The following is a 27,813-nucleotide window of genomic DNA, read 5'->3' on the forward strand; positions in this document are numbered from 1 at the left end:
TGATGTTCTTCTCCACTTACTTCCGGATTATACCATCTGCATAGGATCCTGAACTTTGCTTCGCGGGAGCCTGGACCGGCATCCGTTACAGAGACTACCTAGACTTTTACAAGAACTAGTTGCTATAGGTGTCAGTCAGAAATGTGCAAGCATGAAGATATCCACACACTGTAGTGTAGTACTGCAGTATTCCTTGCAGTTGCTATAAGAGATACTAAACAGACCTGGCTTGTACACTTGCTTAAAAGATAAAGGGAAATGGTATGATAGCTGGTAGGCTTGTCTACAATAGAGATAAAGAAAGTTACATTCTGGAAGGCTTACTGCACATTATACAAACAGTAAAACAGACAGGAGCTTGGCTTTTTAGGGCAAAGTCTTGCTGGGAAAGTCAACAGAAGGGTTTCAGTTGATACTACTTTATGTGAATCTACAACAGTATGTTGTTTTAAGGGAACAAAAGTGGCTGAAATCAAAGATAGAGCAGACAAGAGCCTAGCTCTAGGGACAAATGACATTCACAAAAATACTAAGCTTTCTCTCAGCAACAAATTCAGACAAATGGTACACATGGTTAAGAACTGCTTCCTTGCTAAATACAATAAGAATGCTGTATTTTTCTAGTCTTTTCACAAAACTAAGCTATAGTGAAGAAAACAGAGTTAAGAGAATCACTAAGGAACTGTGATTATAATATGATATGATTTGAAGTACAGTATGCTTTGAGATGTTCTTACTGCATGTATTACAATGCCATCATCCTGCCGACCGTGATAGCACAGAAATGAAATGTCTTTCACCAACGATGCCTCCAAAGAATACTTCACATCAGCTACCACGATTATGTCATCAATGAAGAAATTCTACAAAGAGCTGGTTCACGAAGATTACAAGACATCACAGCAGAGCGCAGGTTTTGTCTGGTTGACAAAACCATCGATATCTGACGATCGCCATGTAATGGACTCCATTTAATGGTAAACGGAAAAGATGAAGGCCAAAGAAAACCTGCACATTTGGAGAAGATCTCCAGCGTGTTAACATTTTATGGGACGATGCTGAGATGGTTGCATGCGATCGAACACTCTGGCATCAAACTGCTGCCTGATGGGCCCAGTAGCACAGGTGCACACTCTTATCCCAAGAATAAGATATAGGTGTATATAGGTTTTCATATTTGTTTGTAAATTTGGGTTTGAAGTTCCACAGAAAAGGCTAATTCACAAATTAAATGTGGTTGACATTTAGGGAAATGTGCGTTTGGATTGAGAATTGGAGAATTAGAAAACAGAAGACACAGATAAGGGGTGAATGCTCAAATCTGGGTGGTGTATATTGGAGGTGTACCACAGGGATCTGTACTAGGACCACTGTTCTTCCTAATTTATATAAATGATTTTCTGTTGTATTTTGCAAAGTGGCTGTATTTACACACAATACCAAAGCAGGAGAATGAGCAAACCCTGTTGAAGAAGCAGATGGAATTAAAAAAGATTCAAGTAAAATTCAAGAATGGGATAACACCTGGCAGATGATGTTTGATGCCTGACAAGTGCAGAGGGTTTTACTAACCATCTCTAGTCTAAAACACAGATGTCCAACACAAAGTAAAAAAAAACGTATCAATTTTTTTTCCACAATCAAGAAAAGACATGTCCAAGCACATCATTCTCCTGTAGCAGTCTTGCTTTTAACAGATGATCTCCGTGCTGTAAAACTCAGGAACAGGTATTGTTTTTACTTCAGTGTTGCAGGCAAATCCGTAATTAATATAATTCTTTTGAAAATAAGCATAATTACAGCACAAAAAATTAAACGTTCTTAGCCTTAAGAGGTAGTATGGATTGCAGTGGCCATCACAATCACTATTTTCTCTCAGCAAGAAATTCTCAGAAGAGTCTATTTACCCAAAGAGGTGAGATTTAACAATGTTGCTTGAGTGCAGACTCTTATAGAACATATCCCAATTTCCAAATGAATAAAGATTCCAGTTCACCAAAATCTGTTGACAAATCTTTTGAATAATTATAGACGTGTACTTCAATCTGATTCTTTAAAAAATAATTTATTGCGTACTTTTTGTCACAGACCCTCAATAATTTTTGCTTTGTTACATTACTATATATTTTATAGTCATGCCTCAAAGTCTTAAAGTAAAATGATACATTTTGTATTGTTTCAGTGGTTTACTCTTCTTTTGGAAATATAACAGATTATTGAGAATTACTGAATCATACAGCATATATATATAGAAGTAAATAAAAAATGTAAATATAAGAATCTAAGGAAGCATATTGGAATTAGTGACAAATATAAATAGTTTTTAGAATTTTAGAATGTAGTTACAGTACTTTAGCATTTGGAAATCATTCAAAAAGCTCCATTATACCAGAAATTTGCTGCTAATCTTAAACTTATGCATTATGTAACTACAAATGTGAATGTTTAAAACTTGCAAGAAATCAAACTGGCTTGGCAATACATGTTGTGAGTAGAAAGGTTCACATGTATAAGAAAAGTCAAAAACTCTAAAAATGGTAGTGAGACCTCCTAGCATTCTTTATTTTCCCCATACTCTATGAAAAATGGAAGACAAATATCATTGCTAATAATAGCAAACATGAATTATGCATAGGAAAAAGAAAATTATTGTAATCATCTATGCATCTTTAATATACTAATGAACATCATACAGAGAGTGAAATGCTAATAGTGGAAAATTAAATAAAACAGACTCAACCAAATATCATGAGAGATCTTACAACTTATCATTAACACATTCAGGAGTGGCTTGGCATGGGCCAAGACACCTGCTGCACACTTTCCTGATGCTATAAGTGGAAACACAGATTACCTGCACATTAGGAAAATGGGAATTGCTTTGGTTGATGAAAGTATATGCATCCTCTGGGTGCTTTAAGTACCATATGAGTGTAATCAATGTGTACAATTACTTTATGTTACTTAATAACATCATAAAAGTTGCTCTGTGGATGTTGTCTGAAAGAAGGAGCAACGCTCTTTGGATACAATAGCTGTGTCCTGGTTGAATTCCAAGAAACAATTTCTCAACAAGTGAAACAACAATTAAAGTAAGTACCTTTTTAAAAATTCCAGGAATAGAAGTATAGAACACATGGGTTCGTTAGAAGCCAATTGATACAATCAATTTGCAGCAGCCCTTTTGAATCCCAGATGATGTCCTTACATTTTATTGGTACAGCTTTGGTCTCAGACTCTGAGTGGTGAACCCATATCTCATTACCAGTACTCAGATCATGTTGGATGATTGTTGAAGAGCTCCATCTTTTATCTACTGGACCCCATTTCTAATGGTCATCTTTCGATTTGAAATTTCAGGGCAATCGTCAGGTAAAACTTTTACCTTTTACTTTTGCTTGATCAATTCTTTGCCCTATTTCAATTCCTATGTCCATTGTACTAGTGTTGAATAGTAAGGTGTAGCTCTCTTGTTTGGTGTCACAAACAAGAAATAATTAGGCATGAATTACAAGAGTCTGCTGGATTTCAGAAATCATAGAAAGCCTCCTGGATTCTGAGAAAAACTCAAAACTGGAGTTGTGCACCTACAGTATGCTTATACTGTAACATCAGAATATTGGGAATGTTACCTGCATCCAATGAAGAGAATGTTTCCTTGGTTTACACTTTTATGTTAACCAATCTTTGATAAAGTATATTATTGTTGACCTGACATCTGAAACAGCAAAACGTCTGCAAATAAGGAACTTCAACAACAGACAGAAGTAAAGAGATGGACATAAACAACAGAGCAAGAACAGGTTGTTTTAGCTGTTATTCTCAGCCTTAGATGCAACCAAGAAAAAAAAAAGTTTATTGATGGATTTAAAAATTGAGAAGGCAAATTGCACATGTACGCACCATGAATACTGGGCTAATAAGATGCCTGTGTACCCCTATAAATGATAAAACAGTCCTTCAGTATTTCTTGTAGATGACATGAGAAATAGTTAGCAATTACTCATCTACATACTGTATAAGAAATACTGAAGGACTGTCTTATCACTTATAGGGGTTCTGTTAGGGATGATGTGTCGACGAGAGAGATAAAGAACCCTGTGTGTTGTTCTGAAACTTTCGGAGGGCCGGAGAAAAGGGTAGAAGGGACGGGAGATCGATGGGTACTTATCCTAGACGCTGGGCTGAAGTTGAAGTCGAGGGACGAAGGACAAGTTTCGAAGGCCAGAGGTTCAGTCAGGAAGAGGATATCTCAGTCAAGAACAGCATGCTAGGAGCTTCTAGAAAAGAGACTAATACCAATATTGATACCTGAGGGTAGTGAGCGCTTAAATATCCTGGAAAGTAGAGGGTGCGGTCATTAGTGTGATGTCGTGGTTGGATAATTGATCAGCGCGCTGGCGCTTGCTGGAATTACCCATAGCTGTGGCCTGATTAGCGAGAGGCCATTTGCGGGATAGAATACGCTTGCTGGTGGACATGACAGTGACTTTACCTCCGATTATTTTGTAACAGTAGAAGTAATTTTGCAATGTTTTGTAGTAAATGACAATTTTGATACCTGATCTAAAATAAATCAAATATATTTCTGTTAACTAATTCCCTTGCAAACATAATTAAATATTAACTTACTACAGTACAATATGTTAGTGGGAACAGTATGTACTGTAACTATCCTCCAGAAACAGCATCCAGGAAAACTTCTCTTGACTACAAATAGCAGACATCTTATAATTTATGTAAGTATGTTTGAATTGTTAAGTACATTGTATAATATGCATGGAAATAAAGCATATATCATATAGCAGCATCAGTGGTGTATTCCCTAATTACGTAGCACATGCAACAGGATTCAGTGGCACTGAGCATGATAAATAATGTTGCCTTTCCATAACCTGGACAGGAGAATTCTACTGCAATACAGGACACCCTGTTTTAAAGTAGCAAAGTTCACCACTGTCTAAGCATTTAAGCTCCAAGCTGTCATAACTGAATCCTAATTAGAGTGGCACAGAGCTGCACCAATCACATTATGCTAAGTAAATAAGTAAATTAGTCACCAATTACTCATCAGAGGTGAGGAAGACAATTTTCTGTTTCATTTTATTTCCCTTGACCAACCACAGATGTGAACCACTGCTTTACACGGCTATCGATACCCTCCTAACAAGATGGTGTTGGTTGTTCCATTCCTACACTACCATCTGGATTTCCTGTAGTTTATATATTGATTTTACATTTAACCAAATGAGGTAAACAACAGTCAAATATTGTAATATTTTGGGCATGGGGGAAAAGGATGTTTTGGTAGACCCCTGGTTTATCAGTACATTTCATTGCGAGAGCTAACTGAAGGGATTTAGCACTTGTAAGAAGCCAAAGGCCTTTCCTCCAATCCTTGGCCGTATAATGTAATAGCCCTACAGCACTAGACGTAACAGTAAATTAATTTCAAGCTGGTAACTGGGTATATTTTACTGATCTAAAATTATTATTTCTCATCTTGTGCTTTACAACGTCAACTGGTAGAACACTAGAGTCTTACAAATGTTAGCTATCAATGTAATAGTAAACTTTGAGGGCTTAAGAGAAATGTATTAACTTAAATAAGTTATACAATACTTTGGTTTTGTTCCAGACCAATAAACATCTTACAGTCATAATGATAATGACAATGCCCCAGTCTAAATGCCCAAATATCCCTAAACACTTCTTCATGTTTTCAAGGAGAAACTTCAGATTAACTTGAATAATTTATTACTGCCAACCAATATATAAATAAAAATAAATCCAGATGACCAGGTAATCATACATACAATATTCGTCATACTTTCAATTGGACATCCCTGTAAAAAACAGTACCTTTTTATCTTAAGAAAAGTTTAAATTCATCCTTGCTTCTTCAGAGCTGGTTCATCATTAATCATCGATTAAGTGGGCCTCTGTGCTGTTCATTTTTTATATTATTGCTTTATGACAATTTTAGGATTCTCTTGATACCCAGCTAAACACATTACATCTTTATTGTTCATTTATTTTTGTATAACTCCTTTCCACCTTCAGTTTTTGTATTTTCCTTGCCGTATGTGTTTTTTTACTGTAATTGCCTTTAAACCTAAAAACAAGTAATTAGACTAAAATACTGCGTATATAACCGGGACAGCTGTTACCCAGTTCCAATAAATTTTAACTTTACTTCACACAGCACAAATACTAATCATAAATTTCATGCACAATATCGTCACTCCGCTTCCCCGCCTTTCTCCTGCTTCAGGCGGACACCCTGGTCACATGATGAAGCGAGACTGTGAATATGACTGGGCGCGCAGGGTTGTGGGAGTGAATTGTTGATGTTCCACTTTTCGAAGGGGATCGGGAGGAAAAAATTGCTCACAGCATTGGCGCAGCATCTTGTGCAGGTAAGTTGCATAAGAGACGCATGAGATATTTGTAAAAATACGCAGCGAGTGATCTTAATGTGGAATAAAAATCCCGAGAATCTAGACAATATATCCTTTCTACTGTGTGAATTATGATTGTACCGAACCCTAATGCCTATTCAAGGCCTAGGTGTATTCGGTGGATAGTTCTACCAAATACAGGTAGTCAGTCAGGCAGTGCAGGTGATTGGCACATAGTTTAAAATGTTATTGCCAATTTTAGTAAAACCAAAATTCAAATTGCATACTACACTTATTATTCAGTACAGAATAGAAGGGTAGTTGTCCTATTAGCTGTTTTGAGTCCTAAACTGTTAATTTTCTTTTCCCTGAACTTGTGTTCAGTGTGTTCTGTACTGCATAAGAACTAATGCAATAGCGAAATGTTATTAGAGTAAGTTTTCAAGGTTTCCGTTATGCAATATTTGAGCTAGCTGTCTGTGTCGTGTGCAGGAGTGCATGTGCACAACATGCTGTGTGCATAATATTGATGGAAGCGTCTACACATTACTCTTTCAGAAATACAGTACTATACATAGTACAGGGCGGGTGCTGTGCTCGGGCTAGTGGGGATCTTGACATTTCACAGTATCCCATTACAGCCGGTTGGTCGGTTTGCTGTCTTTTGTGATCTGACTTTGGTACATGCAGACTTACAGTTAAAGGCATACAAAATTACGATTTTGAAAACTGTTTAAAAGCAACCACATTAAAAAGTACCAGAAGATAATGTTCAACTTTTAGGTCTCTTTCTGTATCAATGCACGTCATTTAATTTGAATTGGTATGGAGAAAGCATGTGTTCAAATGATACAATTTTTATGTGTAAAAGCAGTTCTTTATCTGAAGACTTTTTATTTGCTTAGGACATTATGTATTGTTATTGAATTACTTTTTCAATCACTTTTTGATATTGATATGAAGTTACTTTGCAAGTAATAGAAGGTCTTTTTTTTCCCCCCTAATCAAAGTCAACTTTTGACCTTGAACAGCAGTGTATTATCCCAAGAGTTATTCTCACAAGAGCTGTGAAATCTGTAGGTTAGCTGTGAAAAAAAAATCAAACAGTTCTTGAGTAATTTGTTTCTAAAGGCCACTCAGTGATTTCAATAATGCTTAACTAAGCTTGTTTCAATGTACCTCCCATTTCCTTAACAGGTCTGGACATTTCACCCCTGCTATTGAAAAAGTGGATATTGCAAAGAAGACATTGGGTCATACTGCTATTCAGAAAGATGGGAGCTGTTGTTTCAAAATGGAGGGTATGTGTAAATTTATTTTTAGACCTAAAAATCTCAGAAAAATGCATAGCTGAGTTACATTTTTTTAAGAGTTTCTTTATATATTAAGGAACTGTATTTTATTGCCTTATTAATGCTTGCAATTGTTACTGTCCAAATGATGCCAAACCTTCATATAAAACTTGAGAATGAAGCAAGAAAAATGCAGTTTTTATCAACACATGATGTTTTTCCCCTAAACACTGTATATCAGTGGATCCTGTTTTCCACTGTGGGCCCATCTAATTAATTAAATTCAGCGTGGGTTATTTACCCATAGTGGAATGAAACTGCTGTATCTTTTAACTTCATCTTGTTTATGCCTATTTAAAAGCTCCTGAGTGCACAGACACATATGGTAGACCTAGTTTTCTCGAAACACAAATGTTGAAATCTACTGCTGGTGTTGCTTGGCAGGTTTCAGTGTATTAAAAATCCTCAAGTGATCTATCACAGCTGTAGATTTGCTGTTCCGTATGTGAGGGGGGCTTTTTTTTGCCGCAGTAGCATTTAGATACGTTTGGTAGTTCACCCGTAGTTCACCCGATCGTCTGGAAGACGACAGGCGCCTCGCAAACGTCACCCGCCAAGACGCCGCAGACCGTACGAAGTGGGAAAAATCGGTGCAAACAAGCAGACCCCACATAGGTGGGGAAATCCGAAGAAGAAGGTAGTTCACCTGTAGCGCCAGGGGTTGGTTCGGCGGCCAGGGAGTCCAAATGGGCAGCCCAGCCGCAGGGGCGGCATTTTCCATGGTAATAGAGCAGGGGGTGTGGCAGTAAATATAAGGGAGCCAAGGCATTTGTAAAGACTGATCTGCAGGAGCTGTGTTTTTTTTTTTGGAGTATCTTGTGCATGTCTGCCACTCCTGTTATGCCCCCATTGTAGTCAGCGCTGCAGTCTTCGCTGGTGACACGTGTAACACATCAGCAGCGCAGCAGAGCCCGAGAACCTGCGTCTTCCTCTGTTCTTCTATGCTTCAAGTTTGTTGGGAGTCTACGCCTATTGGATGGAGTATAAAAAAACTAAATTACTGTAACACTTAAAATGATCATTTTGTTCATTATACCATCCCAATGGGGCAGCGTTGTGGCTCAGTGGTTAGCATGGCTGTCTCACAGGGCTGGGGCCTTGGGTTCAGTTCCTGGGGTGCTAGCTACATTGAGTTTGTGTGTTCTCCTCGTGTTTGTCTGGGTTTTCTCCAGGTGCTCTAGTCTTCTCCCACAGTCCAAAGAAATACATACTGGTGGGTTAGTTGGCTTTTGGGAAAGCTGGCCCTGGTGTGAGTGTTTGTGTCTATACGGGCTGGTATCTTGACCAGCGAGTGTTTTGCCTTGCGCCCATTGCTTGCTGGGATAGGCTCCAACTCTCCTGTGTTTCTGTATTTGATAAGGCGGTTGGAAAATAAAGGGATATAAAGACATCTAAGTCTTATGTCCCAGTGGCCTACTGCCCCTCAAAAACTGATAGGTGCTGATGAGCCCAGTTGCTACTGGTTTCCCTAGACTTGCAGTCGAAACCCAGTGGCTGAAGTGCCTGACTGCTTGATGAGGTCATGGATTGGTAAACATTGATGAGTTGTAACACCCCATCGTGGATCCTGTTTGTTTTGAAAAGTTTTAATTCAAAAATCATTTTATAGACGGGGAATGTAAAACTTGCGTTGAAGTGTAGAAGTGTATACTCTTCAACAGTCTTTCATGTAAAGAAATTGTAACAAAGATATTGTCTGGAATTACCATTCCATCTACTGTTGTTGCGCAGAGTGAGTATTGTGTTTAATACTGAGTGAAATTGATATAATTAAATTAAACTATAATTTCATTAAACAAGATAAGATACAGTGGTGCTAGAAGGTTTGTGAACCCTTTAGAATTTTCTGAATTTCTGCATGACCTAAAATGTGATCAGATCTTCCTCTAATTCATAAAAATAGATAAAGAGAACCCAATAAAACAAGTAACACAGAAAAGGATACACATTTTCATTCACTTATTGATCAAAATGACCCAACATGAAATGTCTTTGATTATATGTTGCTTGGTTACTTAGTTTCATGGGTATCTGTGCTATACAGTTGACACAGAATGTTGAGGAAGTGGAAGAGGTTTTGCTCTTTACTGAAAAGGCAGTGGAAAAGAATAGCCTCAACCAGTGTAGATAACCAGTTGTGTAAAACATGCTATGCCACCAGAAAACATGTATTTCTTCCTGTTCACTGCAAAATGTATGTCTTATTACTGTATGAGTTCAAATACCTGATTTTTTTCTTCACCGTAACAGGCTAAGCCAACCACAGTAGAAGTCCTAGAAGGCATTGACAAGGTAAAGCAATTTTTTTGTAATGTCTTAAAGTCTGTAAATGGTTGTAAATTCTAAAAGGGTTAGAATAACATGGATTGCTTTGAGATTGGATTGAATGAATAGCATATTAAGAATAATAATAATAGAAGTTATATAATTTTTCCTGATGTTTTTTTGCATTTCATTAAAAATGTAAAAAAACATTGGGAAATTATCTAACATTGTTGTAAATGCAGTTTTAGTTCAAAAGTGATTACCAGCATGGTTGCAAGAGTGACGGACGCATGTGAACTGTACTGAGCTATCTTATTTCACCAAAGATTTAATAGTAGTAGTATCAGATACTCTTCTTTTTCAGATGCCATGAGGATCAAATTACACCCCTCATATTACTCCATGCTCCCTCTAAAGAAAGCACTCCATAGTTGTTTAAAACATAAAATTAATTTGAATCAGTCTGATAAGGTTTAGATAAAGAAAATCATTAGTACTAAATGATCTAGTAGCTTTATTTGCAATGTTTTAATAATAGATCAGGTATTCCACACTAAGGTATATTGTACCAAATTTAATAAAATTTTTATATTTTATAGTCTCTCCCTGATTTGGTTTGTGTCCAGAGAATCTTTTTTTCTATAATCATAAATGCAGTACTGTAAATTCCATCAACCCATGGAATGAAGAGTTACTTTCATGCCAAAACTGGGAGATGGGATGGACCCATCATTACTGTAGTATTTTTATTTACAGATAAGTGGATTAATGTGCTTAATAAAGACAGCATTTTTTGTTGCTGAGTGAGTTAGCTTTGATGCTGCACTTTACAATTTTGGTTCCTATTTCTCTTTCTCTATATGTGTTTTGAATAATATTGTAGAAGTACACTAAAAAACTGTAATCCTGTAAAAGAAGCTTATCAAGTCCATAAGTAAATGGAAGGGTAGTTCAGTTAATTAGAAAATACCACAATGGTGAACTCCAAAATAGGTTAAGTAAATATATTTATTTGACATAGCTGTTTATTCTACATATTTGTTTTTATATCTACTTTATTTTTATTCAGACACATAGACTGCAAGTACCATCCCATTAGTTGGACTTCATTTTCAACAGAAAGCATGCACTCAACAAGCAATACCTTGCTACAACGTGTTCTTAACCAACTCTTCTGTTCCCTCCCTGTTGTTTTTCCTGGAGTATTTTTTTACAAATAGAAAAGCCAATGTAAATATTAAAATCCATACATCTCTAGAGTCCTTGACCAATGTTGAGTTTCAGACAGCTGCATAATTGTGGAATGTCTTTCAGAGACAAAATAGGAGAATCAGTCACAATAATCAGCTGGTCTTGGAGAAGGTATCTTGTATACAAAAAATAGAACATGGCACTTGCAGCTGCTCATTCATTTCTTCCGTGCTGTCTGAGATGTATAACAAAGGCGCTGTAACATTTTAGATGATTCTTCACCTTAACCAACTTATAAGTATTGTTCATATTTACCAGTGAGTCTGTTGGCAGTCATGCATTAGGAGTGTGACCTTATAAATGCTTATAAATGCTTGGAGGCACATCATTGGATGTAATACATATGAGCCATTGGGATTTGCCATAGCACAGCAGTATCTCCGCATAGAGATCTTATCAGATCTCGGAAGGACCTGGTCTCAACTGGGATGGGTCTTTTTTCTTTATTTTGGGTAATTCGGGTCACAGTGATGTAGAAGTTTCGATCTTTCCGGTATATAAAACCAACTATTAATAAAAAGTTGCTAATATTTGTAATAATATATCCAGATGTAAGATATTACAGTTGCCAAAAAGCCCTCCTTTAGTTCAAATGGAAGCAGCAGTAGGAAATGTGCTTCTTCTCCATTAAGAGCTTTTAGTCATTTAAAAATGTCATTAAAGCATGATTCTCATTGTATTTGGGCTGTTAGCCTTGTTGTTGTAAACTTTAGCTCTTATGTTTTACATTTGGAGGCCATCTACCTCTGTTACGGAGGAAAATAACACTTTAAACGTTTTCCACCTGATGTTTGTAGCTTTGTGGTATTCATCCTGGTCTTCAGGACCTCTTAATTAAGGCTCCAAAAAAGGTATTCTTCCTCCTGGATGCAAAACATGTTTTGGTGCCAGTGTGTTAAAGTAAATTCATGTTTTGTGCACACTGAGAGTGACAATGGTTTGAGTTTACGGAAAATGTCTTTTATTCCACAGGAAATCCAGAACCTTGAAGAGTTTAGAGAAAAAAATCAAAGACTGCTGAAGTTATGGGTGGGAAGACTGCATCTGTATTCATTCCTCCTCTGCCTACTTACTTGTGTAGTTGTATATTTGTGGTATCTTCCCGAAGAGTGGATAGGACGACTAATCATGGCACTTCCTTTTTTTGCTTTTCTTGTCCTGTAAGTATAACATGTTTTTAAACTGCTCATAAGCTAAATTCTCTGGTTGAATGCGTTAGCCTCTCTGAAAATGAATTGTTTAAATTAAAAGTTATAATATTCTTTCTTTTGAAGCTTACTTTATTTTTGCAGTCAAGTCACCATTTTCAAGATGATGCATAAAACATGTTCTGTGTATCACTGAGGACTGAAAAATACTTTTTCTTATAATTTCCTTTATATGAATCTTTAAGATTCTGTTGTCTTGCCATGCAGCATGAGTTATTATTCCCTGTAAAATATATTATTCAAGCAGTATACTGTACATCTCTCTAAATAGTGAAATATTTAAGGGAAAAAATAGTGCTTTTAATTTTCTTGACCATTCAATAACATTACCTTCCTGATTCCTAATTCCTTTATCATAATAACAATATATCACGTTTTCTTTTTCTGCAGGGTGTGGTTTATGAGGAAATTACTGATTTGGCTGTTTTCCAAAAGAACAGAAAGAAACAGTAAGACTGTTTTGTACTTTCAAATCAAGTTTGAATCGAGTAACTCAAATATTTTACCAGCATGTTTATATTCATTAATACATTGAGTGGAGTGCAGTAGTTTTGTTGTGCTCCTGACTTGGTTGGATCATGAGCTGATGGATTTTCCCTTTTTCTTAATGGTCGTCCCCATTCATCTACTACTGAACTGTTTCTGATGACAGAAGCATTTGCTGCTGGTCAAATTAATGACATCTCCTGGATAACTGATTGAAACATACTTTGAAATTCGAATGATGCAAAAATAATGTTTGAAAATGTACCGATGCCATCGATATGTTTCATTGGCAGGGCATGCATTTTACTGGAATGTGTCCAGGTTTCCCATGAAACACTTTTCCTAAATTGGATGTTTGGCCATTAAACTGACCTCAAAGGCCATGGGTAAAGTCTAAAAGACACATAAAACAAAGCTTGAATAGTTTCAGCTCCAATTGTAAACAGTGAGTGAGAAAAAAAAAAGGGTAAGAAATGTTGTGTGGTGTTGGTTGGGTTTTTTTGGTCTGTATATGTAATGCATTGAAGTTGCAGTATTATTGCAGGATTATATAGTATAGTATTATTATTTTCTAACCTAGTGCAATATCTCATGGAAAACCTCTTGTGGGTAAAGGCTTGTTTTTTTGTGATTATAATGACTTTGAAAATGCATTCAGATTAAGCCAAATTACATATCTTAGAAGGTATAGCTACATTTAAAAAAACTGATTAGTTGGTCTTGCCATCTGGCCTTAATCCTGTTAAATTGTTGTATAATGAGCATGCCAAGATTGCATAAATATTCTTTAGGAAAATATTAACCCTGAATGGACAACAGGAAGTAAGATGACTAATACATGTATGTGACAATGTCTGGGGTGTATACCCCTGTGAGTGTGAGCAAGGGGAATATTTTAATGAGAGAGTTCCATGATGAAATTACTTATTTTTCCAGAAAATTAGATAATAATAACCCAATAAATAATGGGGCTAATAGGCTTTGATTTTTGCCTTCTTTTTTCTTTAATGTTTCAGTATCTTAAATATTTTTTTCAAATAAATATTTGTATTGTTCTTTCTAGATGAGAAATTAGAAGAGCTGAAATGTCAAAAAAAGAAAATAGTAAGTATTGTAAGGTCGTTTTATATGTGAAAAAACTGGAATGTTTAATGTCCTTCTTGGGTTTAAATAGATTTGCATTTTGAAGGGAAATTTCACACAAGAGCTTGATTGTGATTTATACATTCTTTAATATTCTGTTGAGCATAATAAAATAAACTTTAAAACCTACTAATTTCCATGAATGCCTTATAATAGCGGTGACCTTTCTGAATGATCAGGATTCCTTGCACTGTTCGTGTGTGTCATAGCCTATTAAATACATTAGCATGTAACTCATGTTAAACTGTGCTTAATTTACCTGTGTACAGTATTAGAAATTTTCCCTCACAGTGGTGGTCTGAGACTACTTCTGAAGCAAATGAGATATAGGCCGTTATAAGTCATTACAGGAAGTTTCATGACTCTTTTTCCCTTTATTGAGTTTTCACAGCACTTTCCAGCAAGCTAATTGCTACTGCTAATAAATAATCTAAAATCAATGCAGACAGCGGTTAATTGGCAAAGAGACTTTATTCCGTAAAGCACTCTGCTAACGACCTTCTTTAAATTAATAGCATTAAGTGCTAGGAGGAAATAAATCTGAGAAATTGCCTGTCATTTACTGTCATGTCTAATAACTTCCAATAATTATGGCTGATGGATTTTTGCACATTCCATTATCGAAGTTGGTGCATGTAATTATTCTCCTCATTATATGTAAACAATTAGCAATATTTGGTGTTTCTTTGCAATGAAGCTGTTAAACGAAATTAGCAAACATTATGGTTTGTAGATATTTTGCTGGCTTGCAGATTCTTAATTTCTTACTGGAGCACTTTTAGCATTGCAGTGGTGTATATTTGTAATGCTACTCAAGTGATATGCAGTGATTGCTTTATTATCCAGATTTGAAATGTAAGCTTACAGACGTTTTAAAAAGCAGTTCATTCACCATAGCTTAGATGTTCATATGATGTCTTAAAAATGTTATAAAAATAAAGAAAAGGGAATATATAGGGTAATTATATATGTATTATATAGGGTCTCTGAAAAATGTGGTTTGAAGAGAAATGTTTTATAAGATGTATTGTAAGTATCTTAATTTACATTACACGTGTGTACTTGACTATCTGACATTTTCAGAATACCTTATAATAACTGCTGATTTTTTTTTCTCTACTCGCTGCTTTTTTTCCAAAGCAAGAGGAAAATGCAGCATGTTGGTCCTGTATTTGGTGCCCTAGAATATTCTGACAGCACAGAACGTTTAAATGATATGCCAGGACTAAAGCGGTTTGCCACGGGGCACATTTTGGATTGTTTATTGAAGTTGTCAGTCGAATTACAAATATTTGCAAGCATTGCACAGCATACAAACAATTTTACCGTTACAGTGTACAGTAACTGCTTTCTACCCAGGATGTGTACAGGAACCTTTATTTTGATAAGCCAATGGATTTGTTCTATTGTTTATGTGTACTTAGAATTTCTAATTCTAGCATTTTGATGGTATACCGGTTATAGTTAGAAGACAAACTAATCTTTACTTCTGCTTTATTTTAAGCTTGAAGAAGTCATGGAAAAGGAGACTTATAAAACAGCCAAATTAATTTTGGAGAGATTTGACCCCGATTCAAAAAAGAAAGATGTAAGTCATTCAACTTTTTTTTTGTCATATAGAAATTTCTGAATTGAATTGATTAATTAATTTGCATTTTTATTAATGAAGGAACTTGAAAGCACACTAGCAGCTGGATCTCCAGTAACTCCAAGGCCCGGTCAAGGTAAACATGTTCTTGGCTTGCTTTGAATATTCTTTTGCAGCGCATCCACAGTGTTTGATTTGAAACAATGGGGAACTGTTTGCCAGCAAGTGAACCAGCCAGAATAAAAACAAACAAACAATGTTTTAGCCATTCATCGTTATGAATGCTTTCTTTTGCTTGGAGGATCTGTCACAAGTAGCCTTTTTTAAATCTGGCGTTGGCATCTTCTACTTAAAATATCTTCTTTCTTGACTCATATTGAATATAGATGCTAGGCACACAGCTGGTCCCAGTTACTTGTTCTGGTTACGAGCCTGAAAAGTGCATGGTGTAGTGTAGAGTTTATCCCACAGAAATACATAAAAGCAGGACAATTCATTTTCAGCGGTTTCAAACATGCCCAAGACTGCTAGATATGCTCGCAAGAAACTGTTTTAGATTTCCATTTTAAACCCCAACACACAATGTTTTAAAATGTCACATCACTTACTAAAGACTGTTTTCTCATGGAGAGTGTCACACCAGGCTTGTGTCGTTTGGAACTTATCTAATGCAAATATATATTGTTCCTTAACCCTTTACGTCTAGTCCTTACATGCCATTAGAACAATTCTGTGCCAGCTGCATCTGCGTTTCTGGCCATGTGAGACTGCAAAGTCATCTCAAAAGACATTAGACTGAAGAGTCGAGGTGGACACTGGCCAGAGTTTCTCGCCCAATGCGACAGACGTGAATTGTGTGCCACTAAATAAACTTAATTGCAGCCACATGGGGGATGCACACTCTACAATGTTTTCTTGTAAATGAAAACATTACTTATTTGTGTATCTCCACGTACAAATAAATTCAGGTCATATTAGGACGTAGAGGACATTCAGTTCATAAAAGGTTAAGTACACACTTATACCCAAAAAATATAAAAAATATCTAAATAAAAAAATACTTTGAAAATGAGAGCACAAGGTCCGCTCTGCTGCCACACGGCGTCCTGATCTATAATTCCTTGTACCCGTTCAGAAACAGCTGTTCGGTAACGCTGAATTCAAATGTTCGCAGAAGGTTCTCGGCCAAAGTTGGTTACTTTCCAACTTCAAAGTTCGGATTAGCAAAATTTCATTCTTAGAACAAATTAGAGGTACAAATTCTTCATGTGCGGATTAGCGTAAATTCGTATGCCGAATGTTCTTATACTGGGGTATGAATGTATACACCCACCCGCTTTATAACTGTTTGTATGAATTTGCTCTACAATGAACTTCATGTATTAATGTTTTTCACTGCATGAAACCATTTTGGCTACAATGAAGGCACTTACGAAGTGATCTTGCATGCTTAGTGATATTCATCATTGAGGATCCTCCTTAATGTTCTATCTGCAAAATGTGTTGTCAGTAGCTCAGGTGTTGGAAAACAAAGAAAATAAGTAAAGAGATCCTTAGGTTGGCCGTGCATGTGTTCAACAGTCTGCAAATTTGAAATTTTGTCTTAACTATTGTACTAAGCTAATGAATGTACTTATCATAAACGTACAATAATGGTGTTAATAATAAAGTAACAGTATGTGAAACAGGGTGATTTTCTAGATTTTGGGAACTAGTAGTAAAGTAAACTTTTACATGTAAACTCATGGGGATTTCATTTTTATTATGTGAAATGTTACATTTCAAATGTTTTTAAGAAACATGTAAGATAAGGGATGGATGTATATGTTTACCAGTTGATAAACTGAGGGATTTAAATGTAAAATAGATCTTGAGATCATTTATCTGCTTTACCTGTAAACTCTGCCTGAGACACTGACTTGGCTTATACATAAGCACCTGTGATAAGTGAGAAGCTTTTCTTCTTGTTTCCCAGTTAGCAGGGTTTTATTTTTTTTAATAGGGTGCCTTCAAAAGGCATGATAAAAAAACAAATGCTGGAAATTCAGAACACAATTTGCTAGATATCACCTATAAAACAACATTAAAAAATCATTTCTACACCTAGCGCTATTGCTCTTTGGCAAAAGCTACCTGTTGTCCAAATCAAACATGTTGGCTTGCATTCCAGTCCTATAAAGAAATAGAAATGTCTCCATGTCTCTTGAATGGCATGTTTTTATTTTCTCCAATAAGAAAAAAGTACCTTAATTAACATTGGAAAGTTGGCCCTGCTTAATCATTGAGAAGTTTTTGTGTATATATATATACTATAAGTTATGATTTAAAGCTTCAAAATTGGAACTTCTACTTGGATGATATAAATTAAAGACTAAAACATTAGCGTGGTTTCTCTTAAAAAGCTACTTGAAGGGGAAAAAAATGGTTAGGTTTACTTTTCTGATGCGTCGAATGGTCTGTGTTTTTTTCCCTTTTCATTTTGTTTTCAAAAACTCATGGTTTTCATTTTTTTTCCCCCCCATCTCCTTCCTCTGAATTAGAGCTTCGTCAGCGGAACACTGCTGCTCAGAGGAGCGCAGCTGTGGCAACTCCTGTCACTCCAGCTGCCCGGCCTCCCCTTGCCCCAGGGGCAACTCCTACAGGGCAGCTTGCCACATCTGCTCCCGGGGGGCCCCCAGAGAGAAACCTACCGGTTGCAGGCCAGCAAGGCCTCGCGAGGCGGCCTGTGTCTCCTGGCCCTCCACTGCCGGGGATGGGTAAGCGTGTGTCGACAACATGATGTGTTACTGCTTTTTCCTCTTAAGTTTAACCCACGCGCAGCTAACAAGGTTGTTTTTTTTGTCCTTTTGAATCCCTTCTTTGTTCCTCATTGAAGCAGACATTTTAGAATGCTAACATTTATAAAAACAGATACTAATTTTATAATTGGCACTGACCATTAGAAGGAAGATTAAAGTTATTTTCAATTTTTTTCAAAAGAAAAACATAGAGGATATAATACCAGAGCATTATAAGGGTTACTACATTGTCGTTAACCTGTGTTCTTGCTGCTGTTATATTGTTATCATAGAGTTGTTACAGTATTATTATTCATTATTCAGGGTCTGTCTGTCCACGATTATTATTTTGCTGAGGTGTGGCACTAGTTGTGAAATGAAGGTCTGCTTTTGGTAATGGCTGCATTTGAGGAAACATTAAAGGACAACATTTCAGAATGTTTTGGGTTTCTCCTCTAGACTTTAGCAACATGACTTTCATAAGCTGTAGCATGTTATAGCAAATATTGTAAACTTGTGTCTTGATCACTAAAATCAGCTTATTTTCAGCCCATGTTCATGCAGTACAGCAAGTTAATTTAAGCACGAGACTTGGCACATTTATTCCAAAATGACTCCAGCTGTACAGTGCACTTTATTTGCTGTGACAACAGAAATTTTTGATTGTCATCACCTTTTAAGAAGAATGACCATTATTAATTTAAATAAATGTACCTGTACTGTCTGTCACATTGATTCTGAAAACAACATGTATGGCTAACAAAGTAACAGAACGTGTTATAGCTTTAATATAAATATATTTTAAAATATCAAACCAGTTGTAGTTCAGCATACAGAATCAGGGGTTCTAAATGTTTTCAGGGTAATGGAAAAACCTGCACTGAGAGGTAAATGGAGCATTGGCCTAGGCTGTTTACTTCCATTAACATCTTTGGCTATGACATGAATTAATACAGGTCTCAGTTTCTTACCAGGTAAACTCCATATACTTTGCAGATTTATTTTTAGAGGGCTTATTGATGAATTTCAACTTGTACATCAGTCATGTTGTCAAAAAGAACATAATGAGGTCACAGTGTTAGATGTAATCATGCTACTCGTAGTAAGAATTCCTTGCATTTATATATAAACTGTTTTTCATCCCAAAGGATCTCATAAGCACTTCATATAAAAGGGGGACTTGCCTCATTCACCACAGAAGTGCTGTAACCACATGTACCAATAAGAGGCTATAAGAAAAATAGCTTCACGGATTTATCCATCCATAATTCTGAGAGTAACTTGACTCCTTCCCTCTGTCCTCCATTTGGCTACGATTCGTGCAGCTTCTGTAAGTCTGAATCATGTAGTCTTGCAGTCAACTTTTCAACAATCTGTATTCGTCAGGCTCTTGTACAGAACAAGTAGTTACAAAATCCAGTGTAGTTCCAACATGTTGCACTGCAGGAACCAAAATCCAGGAAGGACCTGTAGGTAAAATGGAAAGGTGTAAAATATAAAATACCTTGTGAAGCCCTTGTAAATAAGCTTGTTTATTCTAAAGTACATAGACTAGGATAAAAGTAATTTCTCAAGTGCTTGTGAGTGGATTTAAAGCATTCCTAATTAGGCAATAGCCTTTCCTCCTCCGAGTCTAACAATAATTTACAAGTAGGAAATGTTCATTTTTAAATAATAAGGCATTAGATAAACTAGTGATGTATAATAGTGCTGTAATTGAGGTAAGATCTGCATGTGAAAAAATAGCACTGTGCTCAAATGTTGGTACTTGGAGAATCTGTTTATACAAATTACTGACTAAAGTACATCATTAGGTCACCAGTGTAGTGGTCAGAGCTCTAAAAATCATAGCTGGAAAATTGAGAGTTCAAATCCCTGGTGTAGGTCTACTTTTGTACCCTTGAGCAAGGTGCTTCAGTCAGTGAATTTCAAAGGGCCAACAGAATGGTCTGTTGTATGAGTAAAAATGTAAGTCAGTTTGGATGAAAATGAGGTCAAATACATTAACAGTATTTGAACGTGGTATTTTATTTAATGTCAGATGTAAATTGAAATGTAAGACAGGGCTAGTTCAAGTACAGTTAGAAATCTGTGCTGTTTAAGAGCAACTGAAGGTTTTGACTAGATTTTACTCAGTGTAAACCCTGATACATGTGTTGCTTTTTGCAGCAAAATAAAAGTGAAGAGGCAGCAATTGTTATATTTTCCTTAGAACCAAACCTTGTATTTTCTCAAATGGGGTATGGTTTTTATTCATGTGGCTTTCAGAACAATGCTTCATTTTTTTATGAGAAAACCTGAAGTAAAAACCAATTTGGAGAGGTACCACAGAGCTTCCATATGTTAGTAAATTAATAATCAGCAGGTAGTTGAGGGTTTGCCAAGCTCTGCAAAAATGACCAGTCATCTTGCAATGATTGCTCTTGATGTTTAATCATATTAATTACCGTTCCCTAAAACAGCATGAATGCCTCGATACATAATTCTTGAGGGATGCTAGTCTATCAGTAATTATTAAAAGCATTCCTCTCAGACATTTTTCTGTGGTGCTCTGGCAAGTTAGATACTTCACATCATTTATTAGAAGGTTTTTATTACCTTTTTCAAAGCAAAAACAACTTGTCTGTATTGTCTCTCATGCTAGGACTGCATCCTCCTGGCCCTCCACTTGCTCGACCCATTCTCCCTCGTGAGAGAAGTTCGATGGATAGGATCATAGAATACCTAGTGGGTGACGGGCCTCAGAACAGGTAATTTGTGGTCTGACATGGAACGGACATATATTTTCACCAGCCTTTAAAAGGAGACTTTCATTGATTACTGTATTTCTTTGTAATATACTGTAGTATTCCTTATAGTTCAGAAATAGTCATTCCTACACTTTTTTTCTTTCACCTGTCTTTCTCCTTGAGTGTACAAATCATAATCTTAACGTGCCTTCTCTAAAGGATCCTTTCAGCAGAAAGAAAAGCCCTTTATTTGTAAGTTATGTTTAATTTGCTGTAAAATTAAAATGACTGTTGTTTTTTCTTCAGATATGCCCTCATATGCCAGCAGTGTTTTTCCCACAATGGCATGGCATTAAAAGAGGAATTTGAATATATTGGTAAGATTTAGTGAATTAGTGCTTTTTTTGTCATTGTTCATCAAATATACTTGCATAGTTTATTGTATATATTCCCTCAAGTATTTGGCAATATTATATGATAGTGCTGTATGAAATCTCTTGGCACAGTGGTATGTTCGTTTCATCCTTGTATGCTCAGTCTTGGTCAGACCCTACTCGGGTTATAGCCAGATGTAAGATAAGATAAGATCCCTTTATTAGCCATATGCAATTTCTTGCATTAGGAATTTGTCTTTTCACATACCCCAGCTTGCTCTCCATGAGACACACAGACAGGGAGAGAGAAGCTTGGGGTCAGAGCGCAGGGTCAGCCATTTATACAGCGCCCCTGGTGCAGTTTGCCTTGGCGTTTTCAAGCAGGTTTAACGTAGGATCACAGAAGCAATTCACGATGCACAAATGCATACACCCAGAAGGAGCAGTGCTTTTCAGTACATTTTTAGAAGCATTTCCTCAGTTATTCTGAAGTTAAGTCAGTCTCTGCACTGCCATAGTGTCCTGTGGAAGACCTCTGATAAACTATTTTAGCCATTAGATGTCAGTTTGTTACACGTGCTTCCAGCCAGTCCACTCAGATCTTTGACACCAATGTAAATAAGAGCCAGATGCATTTACTTTTCTTCGTGCTATTCACTGTTGTCTTTAAAGGACTTATGGTCACCATTTCAGTCCATCGCTTTAAATGTCTTCTAGCGTAGCTCGGATATGCCGGGGGTTAGGAGGAACACATACTTAAATGGCAGCATTCTTTTGTGTCTCTCTTGTTTCAGCTTTCCGATGTGCTTACTGCTATTTTCTAAATCCTGCGAGGAGAACCCGGCCGCAGGCGCCACGTCTCCCAGAGTTCAACATTGAAAGGCGAGCGCGCTCCAGTTCGCCGACTGAGGAAGTTGCCGCTGGAGCAGAAACCTCCGACACACAGCCCAAGCCTGGTACGCATTTTCATAGCAAGACATCATGTATGTTTCCATGTACTATTGTTGAGTTTTCTACAAAGGATATGTTTAATAATGATTACATTACAAGAATAAATATTAAGATATTAAAAGCGCATACAAATGCCAAAATAACTTTTCCACTGCCATTGTGTAATTTGCAAACACTTGAAGTGTAGAAGCCCTGGATTGTACTGTATTTAACATGTTATTTTAATAGCTCCACATTTTAATTCGTTCTTACTTCCTTATTTCTTGTAAGCCCCTTCACATTTATCCAGCAAAAGAATTGCAGCTTTGATGTTGTATTTTTTTTTTACAAATCTTGTTAGAAGACATATTTCTTTGTTTTGTAATATAATGAAATGTGTGTGCTTTTAGAATTGAAGATCTGAAAAGAGGCGTAATTCATTCTTCTCTCTTTTTGGCTTCATAGAGCTGAGTTTGAATAGGTATATTGAACAAAATAAAAGGTGTGCACTTTGTGAAAGTAGAGTCTTGACATATCCTGACATGCATTCATGGGAAAAATTAATACTTTTTCTTGTTCAGTCTTTACAAGAGATGAAAAATACTGTAGTTAAGTACACAGCAAGAGCTATAAAGTGTTTAATGTGATTAGTATGGTTACAACTAAAAGTAATATATACTACGGATATATAAAAATTTTAGTTTAGATTTAGATTAGTCCAGATGTTTCATTAATACTGGAATCTAATAGATTAACACAATAATTTCTGCTGCGTAATGATAAAGAAATATACTTATAATTGTGATAGCAATTTCTTGTCATCTTTTTAAGCTCATTTCATTATGTTTGTATTTGTTTTTCTGTCACACGTCCCAATTTCTTTATACTTCTCTCTGATTAGCTGGAAACAGGGAAGGTCTTCAGAAAGGTGTGCCATCAGTATCTTTAGCTACTGCTCCTTGGAGTAAGGTTCACAGTTTCAACACAAACAGTGTTCATCACCAGGAAGAAGGTTCTCTTTTTATATAGTTCCATGCTTTGTGATCTTTTACAAAAATAATCTTTCTTTTAATCATACTTATAAAAATGTATGTATTACTATTTAATTAGAAAAGAAATAGTTGATTTATAATTAAAAGTTAATTGATCTGTGTGGTTTAAATCAATTTTGTGAGCCCATACATAATTAGATATGGAGAGAAAATGAAACATGATGTAAGGTGATTGTCGGATTTTATTGGGTTATTGTCTCCCTCGTTGCATTTTAATTTTAATTACATTCTTAATTCTTAAGTAATTTAATCATATTTAATTATGTGTGTATTAATTGTGATCTATGTGGCAGAGTGTGTGGGTTATATCAGCAAAGTAGCTTAATTTATGAAAAATTGTCAAGATAAAGCAATAAGCAAGACCTAAATTAATTTTAAATTGTTTTTTATTTTCCTTTTGGTTTTGTTTACTACCTGTACTTTCAGTTTCCGATTAATAATACTAAACTTCTGAATCAAGAGCTAGATGTGGAATTAAAAATCCAGTCTGGAAGTGTTGCTATAGATAACAAGCAATACATCTTCATGAGAGAGGTAGCTGACATAACATGTTGGTGAAACTTTCTTTCACAGAAAGAAATAAAGATCACACAAAGAGCTATTTTTATGCTTACTTAGTCCTTTTTTGTAATTGATGTAATCTGGAAGGTACTGTAGCCAAAATCATCACATATGGTTGTCCTGAGTTAGCATGATCTTCTTGTCTGTTTTTCAGATATGTTGTTGGCCCCTATAGGAACCACTTCATGTTGATCACAGTCTTTGGAACTTGGGAATTGCATAAGTAAATACGGAAATCCCAGGGATACAAAAGGCTTCAGCATTTGGCTGGCTGGAACACTGTAGTGTTAATATCTTAGTAAATACATGCATGCTTCACATAACTTGAAGCTGTAACATTTTTGGCAAGGCAAGGTTTAACCCCTTAACCTCTATGATCATCTGACTCCTCTCAGCATCTCCTAATACCTCCTCATAGTATCTCAAATACTATTAGAAACATTTCTAATATATTAAATACACTATTAATATACTATTAGAAAAGATAATTTTGTAAGCTCTGTGAGGTTTCTACCTTGTTTGTTGAGAAAGATGTTAGAAATGGTTGGAGGTTAAGGGATAACCTCTATTCTCTTTAATAATTCCTCATTCCGCATCTTGCTATGTCAATCTCTAAGGCTTTGGCTTAATGTATATTAACTTGCAAAGAAATCCAGCCTTTAAAAACAAGACTCATACTGTTTCTTTAAATCTCTCTTAAAACAGTTTATTGAATTTCTCTAATCAGGGTGTGGATAAGCTGGGAGCAAAGAGCTGTGAAATGCTAATGACGTAACTTGGTTCAAATGGTATTTTTAAAAATGAGGCATGCATTGATAGATGTGAACCTTCTGTGTTCCAGAAGAAGACAAGCAGGAAGATGTCTTGGCTGACTTGGAACCACAGTCAGAGGAGATGCCTACAGAACCAGCAGAGGAGACTGAATCAGCACATGAACCGGGCGCCTCTGAAGTAGGAAACCCTACAGAGAATAAGGAAGAAGAACAAGATCTTTCCCTCATGGAAACTGAATAGAACCACCCCATGAGTTAAACAGGAAAAGTGAAATTAGTTAGGTTATCCTTTTTCATTTGCTCATTTGTTTCATTTTAATCATGGAAGCAGGGTACCATATGTAATGTGGAAAAGGAAAAAAATACTGTTATAGTAGGAGATGGTGCTTTGTAAACAAAGCTGTCTGACGTTTGTTTTAGTAACAGACCAAAGAACAGTCTGCCTAATTTCACTTTTTCATTGCCTGATGTTTACATGTACTTACATTTGTATCCATCACAATGAGGCACTTCTGTATGTAAGGTGAGAGACTGAATTTAGTGAGGTAAGTTTCTTTAATAATAAATGAAGGTGCATGGAGTGATTAAGAAAATACTACAAAGTATACATTTGTCTTTGAGGGGCTGAGCAACCGATTTCAACAGCTATTGTTTTTTTTTTGTTCCTGTCTTGCGGTGTGTCATTTTATATTACAGTGTACGTATAAAAATGCAAAAAAATTCTGCAGTCATGCCTGTTAAAGTATAATGTGTATAGTTATTTAAAGCTACAGTATGTTGCCTTTTACTGAACTTTTGTCAGGAATTCAGGTACTTGGAGCACAGCAATGCCAGCCTTGTGTTTACATGTTAAAAATAATAGGAAAAAGATACACCAAACCAGTAATCTTGGGTTTGAGCTTTTATTTATTCTTATTTAGAAAATACAGCAAACCGCCAAACTGTGTGCCTATGAGTGTTTTAATGTTTTGATGTTGAATAAAATTAATTATTTTCAAGTGGGAACTTTAACGTTTAGTTTGTTCCTAGCACAGGATTAATAATTATAAATACCCCAATAGACATTTTGAGGTGTTATTGTCAGTTGTTTAAGTTTAAGAACAGTTTATAGTCTTAGATCTATAAAGGGTATACGTATAAATACAGTTGAGTGAATTATCTGGGTTTCTGCATGAATGGCTCCTAAAATGTGATCTGATCTTCATCTAAGTCATAATAATAAATAAAGACAGTCTTATTTTACATTGCCATACTGTATCTTTATTGAACAAATGGTTTAAACAATCAAGGTCATTGATGGGGAAAAAGTATGTGAACCTCTAGGATAATGACATCTTGAAAAGAGGGTAATTGGAGTCAGGTATTCCAATCAATGAGTCAGGTGTTCCAGTCAAAAATAAAAAAAATCACAATTTTGGTTACCTGGTCTTCACAACAGAATTCTACACAGCACTACTGGAACAATGTTCTCTGGACAGATGAGACAAAAGTAGCGTTATGTCTGGAGAAAAAAAAACGCTGCGCTGCAACACCAAAACCTCATCCTAACTGTGAAGCATGGTGGAGGGAGTATAATGGTGTGGGGCTGCTTTGCTGCCTCAGGGCCTGGATGGCTTGCAATCATTGAGGGACCAATGCATTCCAAGTTGTATCAGGATATTCTACAGCAGAATGTCAGGGAGTCTGTCTGTGATCTAAAACTCAAGAGAAGTTGGGTCTTGCGACATGACAATGATCCAAAACAGGAGTAAATCAACAGCAGAGTGGCATATTTTAGAATGGCCAAGTCAGAGTCCTGACCTCAATCCCATTGAAATGGCAGGCCGTTGAAGCAAGACATCCCAAAAATATACATGAACTGAAACAATTTTGTATAGAGGAATGGGCCAAAATACCTCCTAACCATTGCGCAGGTCTGATCAGAAGCTACAGAAAGCTTTTGGTTGAGGTTATTGCCAGTAGTTACAAGTTACTAAATATTAAGGGTTCACATACTTTTCCATCAATGACCTTGATTGTTTAAACCATTTGTTCAATAAAGATATGGCAGTGTAAAATGTGTGTGTGTGTGTGTGTGTGTAGCTTGTTAAATCAGACTGTCTTTATTTATTATTATGATTTAGATGAAGATCAGGTCACATTTTAGGAGCCATTCATGCAGAAATCCATATAATTTCTAAGGGTTCACAAATGTTTTCTCACAACTGTGTATTAAAATATATATTAAGCTTCATTGTCCTAAACTCAACATTCATATAGTTTGAGTCTATTCTAGTTCCAATTTAGTTTCTAATTTAATTCCATAATGATTCAACCCCTTTTCAATGACTGGCCACATTCAGAAAAGGTTGCAAAACTAGTGTAAGGGGTTGTGTGTTATAATTATGTGAGGCATAGCCCTGAAATTCATGATATGACAATTCTACCATGAAGCCCATGGAGCTTTCAAGATAAGTCAAGAATAAAGTGGGGAGTGGGAGTGGTAGGGAGGTACTGCATGGATTAATAGGTTACTTATTCCTTTGATTACAATTACAAGACTGTTATCTAGATGCGTAATGTGCATCAAGCCAACTGAAAACTACCTGGATCAGACCTTTCAAAACTAAACAACTGGACAAGCAGGAAACTGGTTAAGGATTCCACCATAAAGGCAATAGTGACTGAAAGATTTACATAGTTCTGTGTCTGGGAATTGCCATTCACGTATCAACAATAACCTGGTGCCTACACTATGCCATCCTGTATGGGTGAGAGGCAATAAAGAAGCCTTTACTGAAAAAGCCTCATCTAAAATATCTCCTATGAGATATGCTTTATACTGTATGTATGTAGCAGAAGGCTTAAGGGTCAAATGTGACAGAATCTGAATGTTTGGTTCTAAATAACCAAGTGTTGCAGCTGGATCATGCCCACCACAGCA

General features: G+C 36.2%; 1 protein-coding gene across 7 annotated transcripts; it reads left to right on the forward strand.

Moving 5' to 3' along the window:
• The first annotated feature begins 6,317 nt into the window (after positions 1-6,317).
• Positions 6,318-25,888, forward strand: LOC148821966 (endoplasmic reticulum junction formation protein lunapark-B-like). Of its 7 annotated transcripts, XM_088930292.1 has the most exons (15): positions 6,319-6,419; positions 7,599-7,702; positions 10,004-10,045; positions 12,242-12,429; positions 12,868-12,926; positions 14,027-14,067; positions 15,611-15,694; positions 15,776-15,830; positions 18,235-18,450; positions 21,116-21,221; positions 21,507-21,577; positions 22,369-22,530; positions 23,406-23,516; positions 24,272-24,340; positions 24,959-25,888. In XM_088930292.1, exons 2-14 carry the CDS (start codon positions 7,676-7,678, stop codon positions 24,307-24,309), a joined length of 1,200 nt encoding a protein of 399 aa, XP_088786418.1. In that variant the 5' UTR covers positions 6,319-6,419; positions 7,599-7,675; the 3' UTR covers positions 24,310-24,340; positions 24,959-25,888. The 7 variants fall into 7 exon arrangements, with proteins under 7 accessions (XP_088786416.1, XP_088786418.1, XP_088786413.1 ...); XM_088930287.1 differs by lacking the exon at positions 24,272-24,340; XM_088930288.1 differs by lacking the exon at positions 24,272-24,340 and having other exon boundaries at positions 23,406-23,432.
• Positions 25,889-27,813: the final 1,925 nt, after the last annotated feature.

This window comes from Atractosteus spatula, chromosome 13, assembly GCF_055471065.1.
Source record: "Atractosteus spatula isolate fAtrSpa1 chromosome 13, fAtrSpa1.hap1, whole genome shotgun sequence".
Classification (NCBI taxonomy): Eukaryota; Metazoa; Chordata; class Actinopteri; order Semionotiformes; family Lepisosteidae; genus Atractosteus; species Atractosteus spatula.